Here is a 26,059-nt window from a genome sequence, read left to right as displayed (position 1 = left end):
ACGCCTATTTTTGCTACTGTATTCATGAATACAATAGCTTAAATATATCAAATACATCTTCTAAACACATAAAATGTATCTATAATCCGTAATATAACAAATGGTATCTATAGATGGCTAACTATTACTAAAAGATTGTGATTTATGAAAATTTCCCATTTCTTATTTCATGCATACACACTACCCTCCCCAGACCCCACTAAGTGGGATTATACTGGGGGTTGTTGTTGTTGTTGTTCTTATTTCATGCATTTTACCAAGCCCAATCCTAAAGCATGTAATTTAATTAAGTACTAGTGGTCTTGATCTTTTCCCAATTCCCACGTCCCAATTCCCATAAAAGGCATACGAACAGTAACAAACAAAGAAAGATGGATTCAAAACATGATAAGAGCTATAAGTCCGTCAAAACTAAAATTTAACTTTACCAATGGTGCAACCCAAAAATTATAAAATACTGAGATTGATTCACGCCTTCAGTCACGTAAAGAAAACCTTATTTTAGGTAAAAACAGTAAAATGTAACTTACCAACTGCAACTATAAAACATGGATATTATAATTTCATTTCCAACAATAAGAAGCTCACTAATCCAACTTTGAATTGTCACACAATTGTAACCAGATAAGACAGTCCTGCTTTGAACTTCATATACGCAAACTAAGACAAGTGATTGTCGCATGCTAGACTCTTGAAGCAAGAAACTGAATCAATAAGCTAATTCTTGATATTTTCGATGGTCGATGCCATAGATTGAAACAGAGATATTCAAATCCTTTCAGATAGCAAAGTAACTTCTAGTTTTTAGGTTTTATTCTAGTATCTCTAACAGAATATGATCAACAAACTGCCGATTTTAACACATAATCAAGAAAACCTGACAATGAACACTAATTCGAAGTTCGAACTCAAGTAGGTGGAATTTTTTAGCTTATCTTTGGAATCCTTAAAGATGACAGCCATAACCAATTCAAACCATACTACAGAGGCACAAACAGATCTTTATCAACAAGTAAATTAGGACAATCTCAAGCGACGAATCAGTTGAAATTCAAGCAAGAAGATTAATTGAACACACCGCATATTCGTGTAAGACTCGATGCAATCGAATGCTAATTCAATAATCACAAAATTAAATCAAATTGCAGTCCAATATTTCCAAACAAACAGATTCAAAACCCTAAGCACTTAAACATGAAAGTAAAGCAGAATCCAAGTAATGAAAGGAAAATTAAATCTAACAAAAATTAAATGAGACAGGAAAGGAAATGAACCTGTTACGTTGAAGTTCATCTAATTAACAGAAGAAAAATCAGTAAATACACACTTCTTTGATCCTAAAACTCCGACGAGAAATATCGACAGAACGAACAAAATGATCGCGATTAAGACCACGAACAAACCTCGGACGGCTGCTTCAACTCCAAAACCAACTCAAACGAACTCCACGTTTCAGACAAAAATTGAAATTCCAGGGAAGAAAAGGGATTAATTTTTTTTTTGTGTGTGTTTTTCTGATTTTGAAGTCTAATTCAAGCTAGATGAAACTGACTTTTTCTTTTTATATATGAAAATAAACTAACCAAAAATCAACAAAGAAAAAATGTGGAAAATTAAAAACTGAAACCCCAGTTTTTCTAATTTTCTCTTGATTCCTCCTTTTTTTGGTTCAAAGAACCACCTATTTATACTTGAGCTCACAAGCTTCTTCTTGTTCTCTAAGAAATTCGAAAATCCGTAAAAGAAATTCCAAAAATCCTAAAGACATAATCGGAAAATCTCTTCTATTGGTGAGATAAGATAAATGGAGGGAGTAGATGGAGTGCAACTCAATCCTACGCACCCCATTTTTCCTATTTTCGCCTAAAAGAGATAAATATGAAATGAAAAATAAAAAGAAAAGGTGTCTTTCATGATTAGGAACACGTGGAGGAAGAAGAAGAAGGGGTAGAAGGGGGGACCATGGGGGAACCAGTGAGTTAACTCGCCGAAACCCGGCGAGTTTTGAGTGGGGTGCGGCGACAGAAGGTGGAAGAGGGGAGGGGGCGTCGTTTGGTTAGGATAGAGATAGGGTTTTGTTATATTAGGTTTATATACTTAGGTGTGGTGGATAATAACCATTGGATGATGTGGGGGTAAAGGGCAAGGATTGAATGGGGAGATAGGGGCAGGTCGATCCGTTTTAGACGGGTCACAGGTTGGGTAAGGGGAAAAGGAATGGGCTCCCCCAATCTGGGCTCAAATTTGGGCTAAATTTGGTCTTCTTCAATTGAACCAAGACAAAACTAGCCTTAAAAAAAATTCATTCTATTTTTTTCCTTCTTTTTTTTAAGAATAATAAAATACTAATTGGCTTTAACTAAACCAAATATATATATATTAAAAGTGGAACTATATTATATACATATATATATATATATATATATTTTTCAAAGATTATATTAAAGTAAAATTAGAGAGAGACAGCGAAATTAGAATAACATCGCTACAAAAAGACTAATGATATTAAATTATATTAAAATATGAAAATATATGTATAAATATGAGAAATATTATAAATGCGGAACTATTTTTTTTTTCAAATTTATGTTTTGAAATTTAAAAATAAAATAGACTAAAATTGTGTAATAACTCAAGTAAATATTTTAAAAGTAATAAAATACTAAAACTAAATTTAAAATTTGTGCAGGTCAAAAATTACGTGCTTATAGGGAAGGATAAAGAGTTAAGAGACTCCCCATGTGGTCTCAGTCTGCATGGCATCCGCAGCACCCTCGGTCTCCTCTAACTGTATCTCATCATCACCTGGCTGAGGGATAACAGGGTTACTGAGCATCTGGATCATCTCCTTAGCAGTGTGGGCAGTAGCATCCGGCTCCTTAGACTGGCCGGCTACTGCATCTGATGCCTTGGGTACTGCTGGTGCTGCCTGTGTTGCTGGGACTGCTGGCTCCATAAGCAAGTCAAGTGGTAGATCTCTTGCAGATGCTATCTTGGCAATCTCTTTTATCAATCTCTCCACTGACTTCTTCGACGCTGGAGACTTTCGCATCTTATTCATTTGCTTTCCCAACTCCTCAATGACCTTCCCATGCACCACGAGAGTCTCCATAATGGTCTTTTGGTTGTCCAGATTCTTCTTCAATGTTTCCTCCACTAACGGAGGTACATGTGATGTTGCTGGGCAGGGGAATGTGCTGCAACAACACTGAATATGTCAGACAGGCTTGAAGTAGCTGCCTGCATCCAGTTATTGAGACTCATCAATATTTGGGAGACGTGCAGCATAGTGTGTGGATAAGTGGATGAAACGACCACTGATAATTGAGCTGATGGTCTAGAAGAAGAAGGTGGTGGCATGGTTGTTGTCCCAGTGGATGGACCGGCTGCTGTGGAAGGCTCAGCAGCTGAATTAGTAACTACTATCATTGGCTCCTTAGACAGGCAAGCGGAGGTAGTTTCCTTACCCTTGAACTTCGGGTTGTTAATGCCATGTAGGTGGTACCATGAGAAAGGCTTCTTGGCCTTTACTTTTGTATCATACTACCTCGGCTCCACCTTTTGATCATTAAATATTCTGTGAGGAAGTTAGGGTATGGGTATGATCTTTCATCTTTCTGTACAGCCAATGTAATGTTGGTGGACATGATGGAACCCACATTGATCGGATACCCAGCCATAATCGAAACCACGAGGACTGCTTGGGGAAGTGAGAGGTTGTTCTCATTTAAGCACGGATCAATACGGCTACACACGAAGGTTTGCCACCCTTTATCTTCAAAATTTACGGTGGCCTGGACTATGGGAACCCCTGCTGTGAGCCACGGGGGTGGTGGTCCTTGAGCAGCCAAAATCTCGGCTAGCCACGTGCGAGCTGCAGCACCTATAGCAAGCTTTTCCAAATATTGGATTGCCTCCACTTATTCAAATCCCACATATGAGTTCAAAGCATAGGAGTCGAATCAGATTTTTAGATTTCGCACCTTTGTTATCTTTGTACCCTTCTTTATGTGAGCCACATTGGCATAAAATTCTTTAACCAAGTGCTCATTTGCGTCGATGACACTTTGGGGAACCATTTCCATCCCTTTCGCTCCTGGAACTGTCTAAGGACATTTGGATTGTGAATGTCCAAATCCTTCATCAAGAATTGTTGCTCAAGTGTGAGCAATCTCTGGGGTCACCACTCTCTGAATCTATTGAAGGCAATTAAACTGACGAATTTGTCTTCCCATATCTCTATTCTCCTTGACCTCTCAAGGCCGCCCACTCGAGTGTCACCTCCTCTCCCATCATTCACGACATCTTCATCATCATCTACATTGATTGGTGCAGCTGGGGCATGTGAGGAAGAGGGCTCAGAATCTTGGCTACCCTCTTCCAAACCTTTAGAAGAACTAGCAGCGGAAGAGGATTCATCTACCAAGTGGAATCTACCCGGGACTTGTTGAGATTGGGTATCAGGCATTGCTTGCACAGAGTTACCCTTAGAAGCTTCCCTTGGTAGGAGATACTCACTGGACTCGGGGGGTTCAGGAACTATGTTGGCGGTTGCTTTCTTGCTTATGGCTCTCTAAAAGGCAAGTGGTAGGATACTCTTGCCTCGGCCTCGGCCTCGGGAGGGCTCACCCATCCCTTTTGATGCATCACCTCTGCCCTATGATCTAACCATTGTCTGCAACACATAACTGGTAATCATTTAGAATTAAATCTCATAGTGTATACAGATGCATGCTTGATAGTTGCAGTAAAGCAGACTTAGAAGAGGCAGTGCAGACCTTACAAAATTGAGTGCGGTCGCAGAGTGCCAAGTGCAGCCCGCAAATTTTTAAAGTGCGGTCGCACAGCTTGTTATGCGGACCGCACAATTTTGAGTGCAGCCGCATAAGCCCAGGTTCAGACTACTGGGTCTCTGATCATTTAACAGTGCGAACCGCATAATTTTCACTATGACCGCATCATTTCCCTATGGACCGCATATTTTTGAGTGCAGTCCGCACAATTCAAGCACACAGATGCCCAAACTTAGAGAACTGTAGACCGTACAAAAATGTGTGTGGCTGCACAGTTTGAATTTTACGCGGTATTACGCTAGGGTTCATGCAATTTTTCACAAATTAGATATAGTTTGCACAAATTGACAAGATTAGTGGTCTACCCAGCCCCTAATAAACATATACGAAGCTACCCATATGATTCTGAAGCACATTTGATATTTTTAGACCTAAAAATAACTAAACTAATCAAAGAAAATAAAAAAGATTAAGAAGAACCAACAAAAATTTAACATACCAGTAATGAATGATGCAGGTGAGAATCTAACTTGATAAAATGAGGAAAGATTTAGAACTAATGGGATATGCATTATGTTTGCTTACAGAAGTCAGAGAGCGTTAAGTGTGAATAGTGGTGAAAAGCCTTATTTATAGGTTGACCCAGTCAGTCAAAAATGAAGCTGAGTGCAGCCGCACAATTTTGAGTGCGGTCCGCACTCTTTACCTGAACATTTGATGAGCTCTGTGGTCCGCACAAAAGTGAGTGCGGCCATAGAATTTTTGCGGACCATACTATTTTGTGTACAGCCGCAAAGTGTCAATGAAATTTGACAGGCCAATCTTCAGAGAGAATGCATTTTTGGTCTTCCAGTTGTGCGACCGCACACAAAATTGTGCGGCCGCAGAGTGATTGAGCGGTCCGCATAATTCTGGTGCGGTCCGAATTTTTGTGATACTTAATCAATTTTTCTTGCACAGTCCCTGAAATGCACATCCATTCCTGCATACACTTCAAAACTAGTTAGCACAAAACAAAGCCTATCTAATCTAAAGAAGAAAACAAGAAAAAGAAAAAGACACATGGGTTGCCTCCCAAGAAGCGACTGATTTAACATCGTGGCATGATGCAGATTACCAATCATTTGAAATTGAAAACCGCCATAATGTGTCCATCATCAACCTTGCCAAGATAACCTTCTTTAACTTGCCCGGAAATATTCGTAACTAGGAATTGAACAATAGCACAAGATCACCTTCTTTAAACTCCTTGTTGTGGATGTACTTTTCATGGAGGTACTTCATCTTCTCCTTGTAAAGGAATGAGCTTGTGTAGGCATTATACCGAAATTCATCTATCTCATTCAATTGTGACACCCTTAGGTTTGCGGCGACATTCCACTCAAGGTTCAACTTCTTCAAATCCCACATGGCCTTATGCTCAAGTTCCACCGGAAGATGACACGCCTTCCCAAATACCAATGGATATGGAGACATCCCAATCGGTATTTTGTAGGCCGTCCTATAAGCCCAAAGAGCACCATCAAGTTTTCTTGACCAATCCGTCCGGTTGGCATTCACAGTCTTTGACAAAATACTCTTGATCTCCCGGTTGGAGACTTCAACTTGTTTGCTTGCTTGAAGATGGTAGGGGGTCGAGACTTTCTGAGTGACACCATACTTGGTGAGTAAGGTATCAAAAGCCTTGTTGCAAAAATGCGAACCCCCGTCACTAATAATGGCCCTAGGAGTACCGAATCTTGTGAAGATGTCCTTCTTCAAAAATGCCCCCATACTTCAAGCTTTGTTGTTGGGTAAAGTCGCGGCTTCAACCCATTTTGACACATAGTCCACAACTACCAAAATGTAAGTGTCCCATAAGAGCTCACGAACGGTCCCATGAAATCAATACACCAAACATCAAAGATATCAATTTCCAAGATGGTGGTGAGGGGCATCTCATTCTTCTTAGAAATCCTACTGGTGCTTTGACATTCATCACAATGCTTGACTAGATCACTAGCATCCTTGTAGAGAGTAGGCCAATAGAATCCACAACTCAACACTTTTGTAGCCGTTCTCGCTCCACCATGGTGACCACCATACGGTGAAGAGTGGCAAGCCTCAAGAATTCCCATTTGTTCTTCCTTTGGCACACATCTTCGGATCACACCATCGGTACATATCCGGAAAATATATGGCTCATTCCAATAATAGTCAAGGCATTCCTGTTTGAGCTTCTTCCTTTGGTTTGAAGAGAATTCATTCGGTACAATGCCGCTCACAAGATAATTGGTTAAATTGGCAAACCACAACATCCCGATCATTGAAATGGCTAGCAATTGCTCGTCGGGAAAGGAATCATTGATCTAAAGGCCGTCATGTGGCCTCCCCTCCTCCTCCAAACGAGACTAGTGGTCCGCCACTTGGTTTTTACTACCCTTGCGGTCTTGAATCTCTAGATCAAACTCTTGCAATAAAAGCACCCACCACATCAATCTTGCCTTATAATCTTTCTTACTCATCAAGTATCGAAGCGACGCATGGTCGGTGTGAACAATCACCTTTTTTACCTATCAAATACAGGCAGAGCTTCTCTATAGCAAAAACAATAGCAGGTAGCTCTTTTTCGGTCACTATATAATTGACTTGGGGATCATTCATGGTCTTGCTAGCATAGTAGACCGAATGGAAGATTTTGTTGATACATTGCCCCAAAACTACTCCAACCGCCACATCACTAGCGTCACACATGAGCTTAAAAGATAAGCTCCAATCCGGTGCGGTGATAATAGGAGTAGTAGTCAACTTGAACTTGAGCAATTCGAATGCCTTCATGCAATCTTCATTGAAATGGAACTTGGCATCCTTCTCCAAAAGTTTACACAAAAGGTTTACCACCTTGGAAATGTCCTTGATGAATCGGCGATAGGACCCCGCATGACCGAAGAAGCTCTTCATTCCCTTCACGGATGTAGGGGAGTTTGGAGATCACCTCAATTTTGGCCTTGTCGACCTCAATACCATGCTTTGAAATTTTGTAGCCGAGGACTAGGCATTCATCGACCATGAAGTGACATTTCTCCCAATTCAACACCAAATTTGTCTCCTCACATCTAGCTAAGACTCTATCCAAATTGTTCAAGCAATCTTCAAAGGAATTCCCAACCATGGAGAAATCATCCATGAAGGCCTCAAGAATATCCTCTACCATGTCTATAAAAATAGCCCTCATACACCGTTGAAAAGTCACATGTGCATTACACAAACCAAATGGCATCTGCGAAAAGGTGAAAGTACCATATAGACAAGTTAAAGTGGATTTCTCTTGGTCCTCGGGAGTAATAAGGATTTGATTGTAGACGGAGTATCCATAAAGGAAGCAATAAAAAGCATATTCGGCCAACCTATCAAGCATTTGATCAAGAAATGGAAGCGGGAAATGATCTTTCCGAGTGACTTTGTTGAGTTTCCTATAGTCCATGCATACTCTCCACCCGGTGACAGTTCTTGTGGGGATCAATTCATTCTTGTCATTTGTTCACATTTCATTGGAGAGGTCCACGAGTTATTGGAAATGGGGTAAACAACCCCGGTATCCAACCACTTCATTATCTTCTTCTTTACCACCTCTTGCATCGCTTCATTTAGCCTCCTTTGATGTTCAACGGATGATTTAACACCCTCCTCCAAAATAATCTTGCGCATGCAAAAGGCGGGGCTAATGCCCCGGATATCTGCCAATGTCCATCCGATTGCTCTTTTCCTCCTTTGTAGTACCTCCAATGTGGACTCTACCTGCATGTTAGTTAAACAAGAAGAAAGTATAGCCAATAAAGTATAAGAAGGGCCAAGGAATTCATACCTGAGATGTAGAGGAAATGGCTTTAACTCTAAAGTGGGAGGCTCCTCGATTGAGGGCTTTGTTGGAGGAGTCTTCCGATTTTCAAGATCCAAAGATAGCTTGCGGGGTTCATAAGTGTACGAACTCATTCTTGCAATGCATTCATACACTCCACATAGCCTTCTTTCTCCTCAACATCATCAAGGTTGAGCAAAACGGCTTCCAAATTATCCTCTACCTTCATTGTGGCACTAACATCATCAACAATCACGTCGGTGACCAAATCCATGAACGAACACACTTCATTACTAGTCGGTTGCCTCATAGATTTTCACACATAAAAGACCACATTTTCGTCACCCACCCAGAAAGTGAGCTCATCGGCTTCCATATCGACAAGAGCCTTCCCCGTAGCAAGGAAAGTTCTACCCAAAATGATAGGCACCTTATAGTCCACTTCACAATCAAGAATCACAAAGTCCGACGGGAGGATGAACTTGTCAACTCAAACCGACACATCATCAATAATGCCCAAAAGTCTCTTCATTGTACGATCCTCCATTTGCAACCTCGTAGATGTGGATCTTGGTTGCCCAATTCCCAAAGTTTTGAGCATCGAATAGGGCATCAAATTGATACTTGCCCCAAGAACACATAAAGCTTTGGAAAAGTCAGCACTCCCAATAGTGCAACAGATTGTGAAAGCATAAGGATCTTTCAATTTCGGAGCCATTGAGTGCACAATAGCACTCACTTGATATGTCATCTTGATCATCTCACTGTTAATTGATCTTTTCTTGGTCACCAAGTCCTTTATGAACTTTGCATAACCCGACATTTGCTCTAAAGCCTCAACCAATGGTACATTGATATACAAACTCTTCATCATGTCAATAAACTTTTTGAATTGGTTCTCACTATTTTGCTTTGCAAGCCTTTAAGGTTATGGAGGAGGAAGCCTTGGCATTGGTGCCGTAGCCTTCGGCACTACCGGTTCCGGCATGTCAATCACGTGTTCCCTAGACGGGTTCACTTCTTCTTGCATCTCCTCCACATTTTCATCAATATCAATTCTCACTTCTTCATTAGCTTGAACCACATTGCTTGGAATTTCATCTTCTTGACCCACAACATCTTCATCCACAATTCTTCTTTGATTTGAGATGGTTGCATCTCCACTTTTCCACTTCTTGTAGTCACAGCCATATCATGTCCCGTATTATTCCCACCCTTTGGGTTCACCACCGTATCACTAGGTAGTGCCCCCTTAGGACGAGTGTTCAAAGCTTGCGATATTTGGCCTAATTAAACTCCAAACTTCGAATAGAGGTGTTGTCAGAGGCTAGTTGAGCATCTGAATTGACAATCTTCTCCATCATTTGTTTAAACATGTTCTCAATTCTATCCATTTCATTGTTAGAAGAGCTCAGACCTTGAGGAGGATAGGGGTGGATTTCTCGGTTATTGGAACATCGGGGGTCTTTAAAAACCCGACCCTCCGTTGTTGTTGTTGTTGTTCCACCCTCCTTGGTTATTGCCTCCCCAATTGCTTCGATTGTTGCCACCCCAATTGCCTTGATTATTGCCTTCACAATTACCTTGGTTAGCTTGATTATTCCAATTGCCTTGATTATTGTTACTACCACTCCAATTGCCTTGGTGGCCTTGGTTGTTCCAATTTCCTTGATTTCCTTGTGACCTCAATTGTTGTTGATTTTGTCTTTGAGCATTGTTTCTTTGGCCTTGATAATTATTAACATATTGCACTTCTTCTTCTTGCTCATTGAATGAATCGCCTTGATCATAACCATTATCATCTTGCATGAATTGCTCCGGACGGCTTTGAATTTGTTGACCTTGTTGTCGTCTCTTGTTTATAAGCATATTCACACCTTCCATCGCATTTACTTGTTTCGGCCTTTGAACTTGTTTAAGCTGAGCTTTGGCCAATTGATTCATTGTAGTTTTCAACTCGGCGATAGCTTGCCCATGATCATGTAGTTCCTTGTGAAGGTAAATTACATTAGGGTCACCTTGAGGAACATTGGCTCTACTTTTCCATGCCGATAAGGTATCCGCCATCTCATCAAAAATTTCACAAGCTTCAGCATAAAGAGTGTTCTTGAAGTTCCCACCAGCAAGTTGATTTACCATACATTGATTTGTTGTATTGATCCCTCTGTAGAAGGTTTGTTGGATCATGGCCTCGGTCATATCATTATTCGGTCACTCTTTAACCATGGTACAATATCTTTCCCAAATCTCGTGCAATGGCTTATTGGGTTCTTGCTTGAACCCGAGAATCTCATCTCGAAGTGTAGACATATGCCCTAAAAGAGAAGAATTTGTCAATAAATTTCTCCTCTAACTCATCCCATGTATGGATGGAATGATTGGGCAATCTCTCTAACCAGTCCAATGCATTTCCCCATAGAGAAAAGGGAAATAGCCTCAACTGCAGCGCATCCTCAGAGATATTGGTTTTCTTGCTCCCCCAACAAGTATCGACGAACCCTTTGAGATGCTTGTAAGCATTTTGACTCGGAGCCTCGGTGAAGAATCCCTGTTACTCATGTAGTGTAAGCATCACATTGGTGATTTGGAAGTTGCCCACCCTAATGCACATGCATTAGGGTGGTAAAGGTGGGGGAGGGACGGACTATAGCATATGCATAACCCTCGTTCGGCAATACCAAGTGTGCCGCCGCTCTTGGTAGAGGTGGGGGAGGGACGGAAACAATATCTTGAGGCGGTCTGCCTTACCTATTTGCTTGAAGTTCGGGAAGAACCTCATCTCCTTGATCATCGTCCGCTTCCTCCCCCAATGGCACATTTTCGAAGGGCTCGTTGTTGAGAGCCATTCTCGTATCTATAATCAATTCAAAAACAAAGTTAGTGACCCGGAAGGAAAAGAAGACAAATCACACAAAAACCTAGATATATAACTAAATCTGTTTAACTCCCCAGCAACGATGCTAAAAATTTGATGCCGCCCAAACTCACACCACAAATATAGGTTGTGAGGCGTTCGAAGCAATAATAAAAACCCAATGCAAGTCGGGTCGAATCCACAGGGAGTTAGATATAGGATTAAGTATATGTATAGACTAGGTGTATGATGTGCCCAATATTGTACTTCCACATATTTGGTTGTTTCTTTCTACTTCTATTGATTATGTTAATGTTTGCAAATGAAAAGCTAAGATACAATATTTTTGGTTTTGTTGTTTTTCGAGTTGATAAAAGGTCTAGGGTCGTGACTTCCACCTAGGTGGTTACGTAACGAGTTGTAAACTCTAGGGTAAGTTTGATTGGTCGGGGTTATAATATAGCAATCACATGCAATTACCCACTCAATATCTCTCGGTGGTTAGAGTGATTCTGCCCAATTTGGCTTTCTCAAGTCCAAATGGGTATTGCACAAAACAAGTGATAAATGCTCAAGTCGGGTCTTACTATCTCTAGATTTAATCCTTTAATTGGGGTTATCAACTTCTTGAGTTCACCCCAATTTCTTGTTAACCAAAATTTCCTAGACTTAGACTTTCTTTCTCAAGTAGAGACTAAGTCAATTAGGCATGAATCAATGTTTGCAACCATTAACTCTTTAATTCAAGCAAGAACTAGGCTAAATATTACTAACCCAATCACAAACAATCCCTAAATCAAACACCCATTAAGTACCCACACTAGGGTTGGGTCACAACCCTAGCTAAAAATTTAGCTACTCATAGAAAATGCAGAAATTAAAGAAACAATTAAGATGAAATCTATAATAAAAGATTAAGGGAAGAGAATCTAATGTTAAAATACTAAACTAATACAATGTTACCCAATATAGTAAAGAAAAATGGCTCAGGTGCTCTCCCAAAACAAACATAACCTAAAAATGACAAAAAGTTCTATTTATACTAAGCTAAATATATCTGACAAAATTGCCCTTGTGGAGGTTGTGCGGCCGCATAATTATGTGTGCGACCGCACAATGAGACTTGGCTTGACAGGTTCCAGTTCTGCGGCCACACAATTCTGGATTGCGGCCGCACTCATTCAACTTTTGCGGACCGCACATTTATGAGTGTGGCCGTGCTCTTGCTTCTACAGTCGCACAATTATAGTGCCGTCCGCACTTCTTAATCTTGGGCTTTGGCTGTGTGAGACTTCTACGGACCTCATAAAAATGAGTACGGCCACGCTCTTGATTATATGGCCGCACAAAAATGGTGCGGTTCGCATTTCTTCTTGAACTTAAAATCCCATCTATCTGATCTTTGTCTTCTACGGCCGCACCAGAATTGTGCGGTCCGCACTTTGCATGTCATTTCTTGTCAAAGGTTTTCTTCATGATGTGTGGTCGCACTCAATATTGTGCGGTCTGCACAATGCCCTTTTAGCCTTATTTCTGTCCTTGTCCAAAATTACTCATTCTTGAGTTGATTTTCATCTCTTTAGCTCATGTTCTATCATTCCTGCAAGCAAGCACATTTCATTAGTTTTCGGGAGTACCTTTAAGAAATTTTGCTCTAAAACAAAAGTATTATAGAGCAAATAAGTAGTCAAAATCCCTACTTATCACAGGGTCGTGTTTGTGTGCCTAAAGTGTATGGACTTCGTGAGTTGATTATTGAGGATGCCCATAGTTCCCAGTATTCTATTCATCCGGGCACCACCAAGATGTATCAGGAATTACGGCAGTATTATTGGTGGAGGAGAATGAAGAAGGATATAGTTGCATATGCATCTCGGTGTCTAAACTGTCAGCAAGTAATGTACGAGCATCAGAGGCCTAGTGGTTTGCTTTAGAAGATAGAGATTCCTGAGTGGAAGTGGGGGGGTGTCACTTATAGATTTCGTTGTTGGACTCTCATGGACTCATAGGAAGTTCGATGTAGTTTGGGTCATTATGGATAGGCTGATCAAGTCAGCACATTTCATTCCTGTGGCAGTTACCTATTCTTCAGAGCAGTTGGTAGAGATTTATATCCCCAAGTTGATAAATAGGGATTTTGACTGTTTATTTGCACTTCTCTACTTGCGTTTTAGCTCAAAATTTCTTAAAGGTATTCCCAAAAACTAATGAAATGTGCTTGTTCGCATGAGTGTTTGAATATGAGCTAAAGAGATGAAAATCAACTCAAGAAGGAGTAATTTTGGATAAGGACAAAAACAAGGCTAAAAGGGCGTTGTGCGAACCGTATAATATTGAATGCGACTGCAGATCATGAAGAAAGCCTTTGACAAGAAATGCTCTACATAGTGCGAACCACACAATTCTGGTGCGGCCGCAGAAGATAAAGTTCAAAGAGATGGGATTTTAAGGTCAAGAAGAAATGAGGACCGCACCATTTTTGTGCGGCCGCATAAGCAAGAGCGCTGCCGCACTCAAAAATGTGCGGTCCGCAGAAGTCCCACAATGGCAAAGCCCAAGGTCAAGAAGTGCGGACAACACTATAATTATGCGGCGCGCACTCATAAATGTGCAGTCCACAGAAGTTCAAGGAGTACGGCCGCAAACCAGAATTGTACGGCCAGAGAACTGGAACCTATCAAGCCAAGTCTCAATGTGCGGACCGCACACATAATTGTACGGCCACACAACCTTTGCAGGGGCAATTTTGTCAGATATTTTCAGCTTAATATAAATAGAACTTTTTATCATTTTTAGGTCAAGTTTTGTAAGTTGGGAGCACCTGAGCCATTTTTATTTACTGTATTGGGTAACATTGTACTAGATTAGCTTTTAAACATTAGATTTTCTTTCCTTAATCAAGTATTATGAATTCTATCTTAGTTTCTTCTTTAATTTCTTCATTTTCCATGAGTAGCTAAACTCTTAGCTAGGGTTGTGACCCAATCATAGTATGGGTACTTAATGGGTAATTGATTTAGGGCTTATTTATGATTGGGTTTATGATATTTAACCTAGTTCTTGCTTGAATTTGAGAATTGATGGTTGCAATTATTGATTCATGCCTATTTGATTTAGTCTCTACTTGAGAAAGAGAGACTAAGCCTAGGAAAACTTGGCTAACTAGGAATTGGGGTGAACTCAAGAAATTGATAACCTCAATTAAAGGGTCGAACCTAGAGATAGTAAGACCCGACTAGAGCATTTATCACTTGCTTTGTGGAATACCCGTTTGGTCTTGAGAAAGCTAAATCGAGAAAATTACTCAAATTACCGAGAGGTATAGAGTGAGTAATTCAATGTGATTGCTATATTGTATCCCAATCAACCAAACATGCCCTAAAGCTCTAAATCCGTTAGGTAACCAACTAGGTTGAAATTGCAACCCTCGATCTTTCATAACTTGAAAAACAACCAAAACCAAAAATACTATCTCTTAGCTCTACAATTACAATCAATAACTTAAAATTAGAAGTAGAAAAAACAATTGAAAATGTGGAAGTGTAATTTGGGGCACATCATACAGTCACACTAGGTGTATACCTAATCCAAAATCTAACTCCATATGGATTTGACCCCGACTTGCGTTGGGTTTTTATTATTGCTTCTTTCGCCTCACAACATATATTTGTGGTATGAGTTTGTGCAATATTATATGCCCGCGTCTATCATTTCTAATCGAGGTACGTAGTTCACCTCGCATTTCTGGAAGGCAGTATAGCGTGAGTTGGACACACAGGTTGAGTTGAGCACAATATTTCATCCTCAGACAGACGGACAGTCCGAGCGCATTATTCAGATATTGGAGGATATGCTCTGCGTTTGTATTGTTGACTTCGGAGGCTCTTGGGATCATTTCTTGCCACTTGCGGAGTTCGCCTACAACAAAAGCTATCAATTGATCATCCAGATAGCCCACTATGAGGAATTATATGATAGACGGTGTCGATCGCCGGTTGGATGGTTTGAGCCGGAGGAGTCTTGGTTATTGGGTACAGATTTGGTACAAGATGCCTTGGATAAGGTTAAGATCATTCAGGATAGACTTCACACAGCTCAGTCCATGCAGAAGTGTTTTGTCGAACGTAAGGTTCGAGATGTTGCATTCATGGTCAGAGAGAGTGTTGCTCCGTGTGTCACCCATGAAGGGTGTAATGAGATTTGGAATAGAAGGGCAAGTTGAGCCCTAGATACATGAGATCTTTTGAGATTCTTCAGAGAGTGGGTGAGGTGGCTTACATACTCGTATTGCCACCTAGTTTGTCAGCAGCTCATCCGGTATTCAATGTGTTCATGCTCCGAAAGTATCACGCCGATCTGTCCCACGTGCTAGATTTTCAGCTATGTCTAGCTGGACAAGGAATTGACCTATTAGGAGGAGCCAATGGCTATTCTAGCTTGGCAGGTTCGTTAATTGAGGTTGAAGAATTATCCTTTAGTTCGGGTAAGTGGAGATGTCATCCCATCGAGGCAAATACTTGGGAGTCCGAGTCGGACATGCGAAATAGATATCCCCACCTTTTCACCATCCCAAGTACTTTTCTATATCTGTTCGAGGACAAACGCTTATTTTAGAGATGGAGAATGTGATGACCTGACAGGTCATCTCATGTTTCGAAGCCTAATTCTATGATCTGAAGCCTTAAAAATGATGTTTTAGCCTTTCTCGATTTGCATGCGTAGTCCGAACGTCTTTTCGGAAAGCTTTTATGTTAAAAATAAGAAATTTTGCCTAAAACTTCATTTGAGTTGACTTTGGTCAATATTTTTGGTAAAAGAACTAGGATTTGTATTTTGACGGTGACGGTGGGTCTATACCATGATTTGGGGCTTGGGCGTATGCCCGGAATCGAAATCGGAAGTCCCTAGCCCAAGATATCGAACTTTGTAAAAATTTGATAGTTAAAGGCTAAATGCATTTGAAATATTTGACTTTTGGATATCGGGACCATATTTTGTTTTCGGAACCCGGTATAGGTCCAATACCATATTTATTACTTGTCTGTGAAATTTGGTAAGAAACGAAGTTGGTTTGACGTGATTCGGATGTCTAGTTGAGAAATTAGAAGTTTCAAAGTTTTCTTGAAAATTTCATTTGATTTGGTGTTCAATTCGTAGTTCTAAGTATTATTTTGGTGATTTGATCGTGCGAGCAAGTTCGTATGATGTTTTTAGACTAGTGTGAACTTTTGGTTTAGAGTCCCGAGGGCTCGGGTGAATTTTAGATAGGCTACGAAGTGAAATTTGACTTGGAGAAATTGCTGGTGCATCTGATCTTATTGCAGGCCTCTGATCTCGCATTTGCGAGATCAGACATCTCATTTGTGACCTCTGAGAGGTTTGCATTTGCGAGTTTCTCATCGCAAATGCAAAGAGAAGCTGGGTCACACAGGTTTCGCATATGCGAAATATTCTTCGCATTTGCGATGTGGGTCAGGGGACGACATTCTTCGCATTTGCGACGATTGTGTCGCATTTGTGGTCCCATCAGATTTCGCATCTGCAACCAGTCTTGCATTTGCGAAGATAGTAGATATGCGATGGTTCCTTCGCATTTGCGGGATTTGCATTTGCGAAGCCCAGGTCGCATTTGCGACATCTGCAGCTGGGTAAATATGACTTAGACAGAATTTTTCTCTCATTCTTCAAATTTTCAAAACCCAAAACCTTAGAGGCGATTTTCCAAAAACTTCTTCTTCCCCAATCCGTTGGTAAGTGATTCTAACCTAGTTTCTTTCAATCTTTCATTACATATCACGAGATTTCAACCTAAAGTCTAAGGTTTTCATGGTGGAATTGGGGATTTTTGGGTAGAAACTAAAGATTTGAAAAATTGGGGATTTAGACCTCAAATTGAGGTCGGATTCCAAAACCAATTATATATCCGGGCTCGGGGTAAATGCGTAATCGGATTTTGGTCCGAATTTCGGGTTTGAACCAAGTGGGCCCGGATGTTGACTTTTTCAATAATGGCATAAATTGAATGCTTTGCAATCATGGGTAGTTCCTAAGGCTTTATTTAAATTGTTTGGTTGGTAATTTGCTAGATTCTATTGGTCTGGAGGCTTGTTTGAAGGGAAAAGCCATGGTTGAACTTTGAGTTTGGCCGTTGGAGCGAGGTAAGTGTTATAGTTAACCTTGACTTGAGGGATTAAGTTTTATTTGCCTATTTGTTACGTGTTTGAATGTTGGGTACAACGTATAGGTGATGTGACAAGTACCTATGTGTTGTTGTAGGGTCATAGCATTCGAGTGAGTGTTATTCTTGAAATTGTTGTTTTCCGTGATCATATTATCTATGCTTATACTAGTTAATCATTATGTTGATCGTTCTTATCATGTTTACAGACTTTGGTAATAACTGAGTATTGGTTCAGAGTTCAGGTTGGCACTGTGGAACAAAATATTGAAGTAAGACTTCTTCTTATTATTTCTATCTCCCAGTTGGCATTATTCATTGCTTTATGGTGAGGAAGAGTGTTAATGCACGAAGGGTGATGTCGTACCGTGTTGTGAGTATTAATGCACAAAGGGTGATACCGTGCCAAATCATGAGAGAGTTAATGCACGAAGGGTGATGCCGTGTCGTTTCTATTGTTTCATATGTGAGGTTGAGAGTAAAAGCACGAAGGGTGATGCCGTGCATTTTCTTTTACTGTGTTTACTTGTTTCTATCTATTTAAGATATATTGGTTGATCAAATTCTTATTACTGCTGTGATTCTTTATCTTGTGATACCCTCAGCATGCCCCCTCCCGATATTACTTGTCACGACCCGGAATTTCTACCATCGGGACCATGATGACGCATAACATTTCACTTGCTAGGCAAACAATGTTAGTGGATTGATGTCGTGCCGATTCTATTGTTTCATATGGTGAGGTTGAGAGTAAAAGCACGAAAGGTGATGCCATGCATTTTCCTTTACTGTGTTTACTTGTTTCTATCTGTTTAAGATATATTGGTTGATCAAGTTCTTATTAATGTTGTGATTCTTTATCTTGTGATCCCCTCAGTATGTCCCCCTTCCGATATTACTTGTCTAACTTTTATTTGTCGTTATCTCCGTACATATAATGTCAAATTGCATAGGTTTATTTGTGAGTGTCTTTACTTAGTCTCGTCACTACTTCGTCGAGGTTAGGCTCGACACTTACCAGTGCATGGGGTCGGTTGTACTAATACTGCACTCTGCACTTCCTGTGCAGATTTTTGTATTGGTCCCAGTTGATCGAGAGGCATAGCAACTCGGACCGGACCACCGGAGACTCAAGGTAGATCTGTCGGCGTTCACAGACCTTGAAGTCCCCGTCTATCTCTTCTGTTTTACTGTTTCTTTCGTTCAAACAATTGTATCTTTTAGACTTTTACTCGTAGTAAATACTAGAATGTTTGTGAATTTGTGACACCAGATCCGGGTAGTAGTAAATGATGAAGTTATTATATAATTCCGCACGCGCTGTATTTCACTTTAGCTTATTTACTGTTATTTATTGAATTGAATAAGGTTTGGCTTAATAATCCTCTAACGTTGGCTTGCCTAGCAAATGGAATGTTAGGCGCCATCATGGTCCCAATATTGGGAATTTCGGGTCGTGACATCAATTGTTTGCCAAAACCCCCACTTTATATCGAATCCAATTTCGAAAATCCAATTTTAAACTCAAAACTTCTTTAATTGAATTTATGATTTTCTTCTCCAAGTTGTAATTGATCTAACAATACTTAACACGGTTCTCAAATAAAATCAATTACTGATATATAAGTTGAAATAAAATTACTACAATGTCGAATCATATTAGAGGCAGAATAAATAATTCGAAAATGTGGATTTGAGATTCTTCTTTTCTTGTTAGGCTAAGTTTGGAGTTTGCCCATGGTGATATCTGAGTCGCCATTTGCTGCGGAAGTTAGGATTTTAGGGTTATTTGATCTTTAGCTATAAGCTGTCAATTTTAAGACATACTAGGTTAAATATGCAAATAAGGAAAAATGTGTGTTTTTTGTGATCCAATGTTTTACTCGAACTAGCTTTAGTTTACGTACGTTGCACGTGTGCTTAGCGTCAATGAATGAAATATGAGTATACAAAGAACATGTAAATCAATTTATCAAATGCTAAGTTTTAAAATGTCTACATTAAGTTAATATTTTAAAATAAGTAACTTTGTACCTAGAAAAGTATAGGGAGTTGCCATTTATTTAAATGAATACCAAAAGAAAGAAAATTAACTAATGGCTACTCACTTAGAATGTATTTTGCCTTCTAATGTTTTATGCTTATTGTTTTAACTTTTGCACTTTTAACAGCTTGACTCTTATTTCTAAATTATAATCGATTTTATTATAAATTTTAAAAAGAATCACTTGAATTGTTTCGCATTAGTTAAATCAAAGTTTTTTTGGTTAATTAGGATTGATCTTATCATTAAAGAGAATTCTTTTTGTTGTTGATTGAAATATCTATATTAGCTCATTCAAAGTTTAAAATATTTAACTGTAATTATAATTTTTATCCAATAAGAATTCTACATTTAGTGTAATAAAAAATCGCTATGACATCATTTTTGGACTTTTATGTTAGTACAGTGTTTGAATTTTACCAACACTTTTTCTTTTATTTTCTTAATATTAAAATATTTTCTTATTTATGCTTGGTACTTCAATTTTGAAAAAATGGGGATTGATTGAGATTACTACGATTGTGATTGCTAAATATTTATTCTTACTCCCAAGTATAATTTAATAACAAAAGTTTAGTTGATATATATTAAAATTATAAATATGAGAAAAATAATTCAATGAGCATTTTATTATTTAAAAAAATACTCGTAAATCTTGAAAAGGTACTCCTGAAACTGGAAAAAAGAGAGAAAAATAAGGACACATGCACCAAGAAATAAGGACTACTAAACCTAAATTTTTATGACAAAAAATACTCGTAACCAATATAAAAAAATACTCGTGAAATGCTTGGAATTCAATATCTTAAATCTAAATAGAGATTATATGAAGGACTCCAATCACATAACATAATTTTTTAGATCAAAGTCCTAAGAGTTAGGAAAATAATTAAGCGATTATTCATAAGTATTAGGAAAATAATTAAGCGATTATTCATAAGTATTAGGAAAATAATTAAATGGTGATTTCTACAATTTAGGAAAATAACTTAAATTATTATTTTGTGCAACGTGAAAGCTATTATTAGAGGGTAAAAATACGAACCATTGCGCGTGAACACCATCTAAATGAGTATGAACTATTAAAATATTACATAAATATTCTATTAAAAATTATGTTTGAGTGATAAAATAAATATTGTAGAAAAAATATAAGTTCTTGACAATAGTAGTTGTTGAACCTATCTAGTAAACACAATAAGCAAAAAAACTATACCCCATATAAGCCCTCAATCATGTCAGTCAATATATTCAGCTTAAAAATTATTATAAATTTTATAATATTATTACATTAATTTCACAAGTTATCATTCTTCATTTAGTTTTAGCAAGAACACATTAATCCTTGAACATTTAAGTTATTAAGTACAATTTATTTAAAAAATTATATATTCTTAAGTTCATTATAAAAAGCACAAATAATTTAACTAACTGACAAAATATGCATTTTTTCTCGCAAATACAAATTGTGCTATATACTTTAATTAATAAGAAAAAATATAGTAATTATTTTCAATAAATTAGTAAAGAACCTAGTGTCTATGATTGTAATAAAATTATATACAATTGACGGGTTCTAAAAACACTACGATAATACTACTCTAAAAGCAGTACAAATATAAAATACATGTTAAAATTAGAATTATGTTTAGTTCTACACGTTAGATAAATATTTTAAATGTAGATATACTTTTTGAAGGAAAAATTAGTTTTTCAAAAGGTATAAAAGTTGGTATATAGATCAATTTTCACCATGTGACAGTTAACTCTATATAACTCTCTATAAAATTTTAGGTTATTAGATATTTTAAATACTTATATTTATTGTTATGTTAATTTTCTCGAACATGAACAATTATTTTTTTCCTTTGAGAATATTTATTTTTAAAATTCAAAACATGACAACTAACCAAAATGTTAGATTTCAAAATAATTCTTCCATCTAACACTAACTAATTTTTTTCAAATCCAAAACCTTTGTTGTTTTCCAATAAATATAATATTTGGCTTGTTCTTTTATTTTAAGCTTCATAATTTATTAAAAATATTTTGGGTTCGTTTGTATCTAGAAAAAGAAACATACTCATAATTACAAAGTTAATTTTGTATAAATGTTCTTTGTGTGGAATTAGGATTATTTAATCTATAAAGAAGAATCATACTTAAACGCTAGTACTTATTTTATTCAATACAAACAAGGAAAGAATTTACCTAAATAAAAGCTTACTTGATTTAAATTCTTAAATATTAGGACTTCCTAAATAGTTCAAATAAGGAAATATTTTATAACTATAATTTTAGTTGATTTCAAAGTCCTAAATAGTAGGAAAATAAAAAGTCCTAACTATTAGAAAAATAATTAAATTACTATTTTGTCTAGTGTGAAATCTATCTTTAAAGGGTAAAAAAAGGCAAACGGCATTTTATTAAGGGCCTTCGTGCTTTTAGTATAGTATATATAGATTAGGAGTGACAAAACTAACCCAAACTCATTTGACCTGGCCAACCCGTCCAAGTTTTAATGGGTTTAGAATAGAACAATTTTGAATTGTTTTGGGCTAGCCCAAGTTAACTCATCAAAAATCATCGACCCAAATGGACCCGTGATGATGCCCAACTTTGACCTATGGAAATGTTCAATCTTAAAGTTCGACCCATGTGCTGAAAATATTTTTTAATTTTTTTTTATGTTTGATTGGTTTAAATATTTGAAAATATTTTCTTTATGAATTCATTTTTCTGCAATCGGATGAAAGTATTTTTCCTATCAAGAGAAGGGAAAACATCTTCAAAAACTCTTTTTCAACCCTCCACAACTAACTGTCGTTGACAAAAATAATTATCAAACATAAAAAGAATCTGAAAATAAAGAAGAAAACATAATCACAACAGAAAAATAACAAATTAAATTTATATCAATAAAATAAAAGATGGGCATTGAGCTATATTTTAGGTATCACAATAAAATAAAGTAAAGTACTCAAATAAAAGATAATATTTTATCTACAACAGGAAAATAAAGTACTCATTTTGTGGAGGGAGGGGGAATACTTTTTTACATCATGAAAAAGAAAGCACATTTTTGTTGAAACAAACAAAAAAAAAATCTACAGGATGAAAAAAGTACTCATTTTGTGATTTTTTTTTCTACATCATAAAAAGAAAGGACTTATTTTTGAAACGAAAGAAAATACTTTTTCTACATCATAAAAAGAAAATATTTATTTTATTGAAATAAAAAAGAAATTACTCTATCTAACACATTAAAAGAAAGTACTCTAAATAATATTTCTATTTAGGGGTGAGGGTTGTGGGAGGTGGGAAGTTTTAATCTTACTACTTCTTAATTATTCTGATATTTATTAGTATTATAAGATGAAGAACTATCAAATAAAATTCTAAATCCAAATTTAGGAAAGAAATCATTTGGCATGAATTGACATTTATTCCAAAACATAAGATAATTTAATGTATGTTTGTTTAAAAGTTGAGAATAAGATTTAGGTTAGACGGATTGGGTTACAACCCATTGGTTAGCTCATCTTGACCCAAGTGAACTTTAGGTAAGGTTGGACAATGACCCATTTGATGAGTCAACCCATCTTGACCAGCTCAAATACAGTCTTCCATTTGTCACCTCTAACTCGGATGGCATCTACATGATGCCAAATTCCCTAGAAAAAAATACATGAAAAACTCCAAACTTGCAAAATCTCTCTCATTCATCAAGGCAAAACATAAGAAATGAAACTATTATTAGGAAGAACAGGGGCAAAGATAGCTATTGTATTCCCGAAGTCTAAAGTAGTTTTAGACAAATGTCACGACCCGGATTTCCTACCATCGGGTGTCGTGATGGCGCCTACTATCGGAGCTAGGCAAGCCAAATATTTAAAACACCTTTCCTGCTTTCTTTCAAACAATATAATAAACGAGACAAAATCTAAGCGGAAGACTATAAATCTAAAGCAACTGAGAACCAAAAGTGCGGAAGTTTGAACCAAAATGCTACCTAGAGTCTGGTGTCACTAGCTCATGGACTACTACAGAATACTACAATCAACGTCTGAAGGGAAAATACATCATGTTTGTCTGATACGAGATAAACAAACAAAAAAAAATATGGAAAGTGACTTCGGCCTGCGAACGCCAGCTAGGCTACCTCGAGAGTCCCTGGACTGAAGATAGCTCCCAGAAGTCCTATTGCTGCGGTCCGTAAGCTGCTCCCTGATCTGTGCACCAAAAATGCACAGAGTGTAGCATCAGCACAACCGACCCCATGTGCTGGTAAGTGCCTGGCCTAACCCCGGCGAAGTAGTGACAAGGCTAGACAGTACCTACCACAATTAACCTGTACAGATATATATACAACAAGTGCAAGAAAACAATAACAAGATAATACCTACCACAATTAACCTGTACAGATATATACACAACAAGTGCAAGAAAACAATAACAAGATAATACAAAGTAAAACTGGGAGGGGACATGCTATCGGGGAGTAACAGATAAAAATGAAATATCGGAAATAAGTAGAAGAGACTCCGGATGGCGTGCCACACGATCCCATAATATCATATATAAGTGGACGGCGTGCCACACGATCCCATAATATCATATATAAGTGGACGGCGTGCCACACGATCCCATAATATCATATATAAGTGGACGGTGTGCCACACGATCCCATAATATCATATATAAGTGGACGGCGTGCCACACGATCCCATAATATCATATATAAGTGGACGGCGTGCCACACGATCCCATAATATCATATATAAGTGGATGGCGTGCCACACGATCCCATAATATCATATATAAGTGGACGGCGTGCCACACGATCCCATAATATAGTTCATAATATCTGACTTCATATAGTAGACCCCTTCAGGGGAGAATAACAACTCAATACCTTTAACCCGGCAAGGGTACAACTAACAGCCCAAAATATCCCGACAAGGGAGAATATATATATCAGTCTACACATCCCGTCATCCCGGCAAGGGAGTATTCACAACACATTCTCCTTTTAAATCATTCTTCCTCAACCGTTCACATTATATGAAACTTATCAAATAAACAAGGATCTTATGTCACATTATTCGAATTAAAAGCAATCAAGACTCACGGTCATGCTAGACTCCGGTGCATAGATAACCGTCACCATGCCTATACACCGTACTCCACATTAGCAAGTAGCAAATATCATCCTACTCCTATTCCCTCAAGCCAAAGTTAGAACAAACACTTACCTCGAATGCTCCAAACTCAACTCACGCTTCTAGTATAGCTTTACCTCTTGATTCCACCACCAATCCGCTCGAATCTAGTCATAAGTTACTTAATCACATTAATAATTACTAAATGAATCATCCCCAATGCATGAAAAATAGATTTTTTTCAAGGTTTTTCCCAAAAAGGTCAAAAATACCCCCGGACCCACGTGGTCGAAACTCGAGGTTCGGACCAAAACCCGGTTACCCATTCCTCCATGAATCTCAATATATGATTTGTTTTTAAATCGGACCCCAAATTGAGGTCCAACTTCTCAATTTGTAGAAAACCTAGGTTCTACCCAAAACACCCAATTTTCCCCATGAAAATCTTTGATTTGAAGTTGAAATTATGTTAAAAGATGTTAAGGAATAAAGAAATTAAGTTAGAAATCACTTACCAATCGTTTTGGAGAAAAAAGTTGTTTGGAAAATCGCCTCTTAGGTTTTGGGTTTTTGAAAAGTGAAAAATGACTGAGATTTTCCGAACTTGTATACCTTTCTGAGGACCTGGCGCGGACCGCACAAAAATGTGCTGCGGCTACGCCGAGTGGGAGAAAAATTGGGGCTTCTCTGAACCCTTCCAGCGCGGACCGCACTGTTTTGGTGCGCGGCCGCGCTGGTTGACCTGAAACCCTAGCCCTCACACTCAGCCACGCGGACCGCACAGAAAGGCATCGCGGCCGCGTTGGTGTCTGCAACACCTAAACCTGCATTTTCTTAAGTCCAAGACCTCCCGGGCCCCATTCAAAACTCACCCGAGCCCTCGGGGCTCCAAACCAAACATGCACACAACCTTAAAAACATCTTACGGACTTACTCGTGCGATCAAATCTGCCAAAATAACATCATATACATAGGATCAAGCCTCAAACACATGATTTTCTTTCTTCAACTTTCATAACTCAAATTCTCCATTTTTAGTCCGAAACACGTCATATGACGTCCGTTTTTAGCCAAACTTTACAGATAGTTACCAGTACATGGGATCGGTTGTACTGATACTGCACTCTGCACTTTCTGTGCAGATTTCAGAGTCAGACCTCATGAGTAGAGTTTGGGTTGCTGCCTTCAGT

The 26,059-nt window shown here is 38.2% G+C and overlaps 1 protein-coding gene across 1 annotated transcript; it reads right to left on the bottom strand.

Moving 5' to 3' along the window:
* Positions 1-8,947: 8,947 nt before the first annotated feature.
* LOC107791251 (uncharacterized) lies at positions 8,948-9,454 on the bottom strand. The gene is made up of 2 exons (XM_016613277.1): positions 9,256-9,454; positions 8,948-9,072 (listed from the first exon to the last, which is right to left on the bottom strand). Exons 1-2 carry the CDS (start codon positions 9,452-9,454, stop codon positions 8,948-8,950), a joined length of 324 nt encoding a protein of 107 aa, XP_016468763.1.
* Between the last annotated feature and the right edge of the window lie 16,605 nt (positions 9,455-26,059).

This window comes from Nicotiana tabacum, chromosome 7, assembly GCF_000715075.1.
Source record: "Nicotiana tabacum cultivar K326 chromosome 7, ASM71507v2, whole genome shotgun sequence".
Classification (NCBI taxonomy): Eukaryota; Viridiplantae; Streptophyta; class Magnoliopsida; order Solanales; family Solanaceae; genus Nicotiana; species Nicotiana tabacum.
Note: the sequence above shows the minus strand (reverse complement) of the source record. Positions and strands in the feature narration are given on the sequence as shown.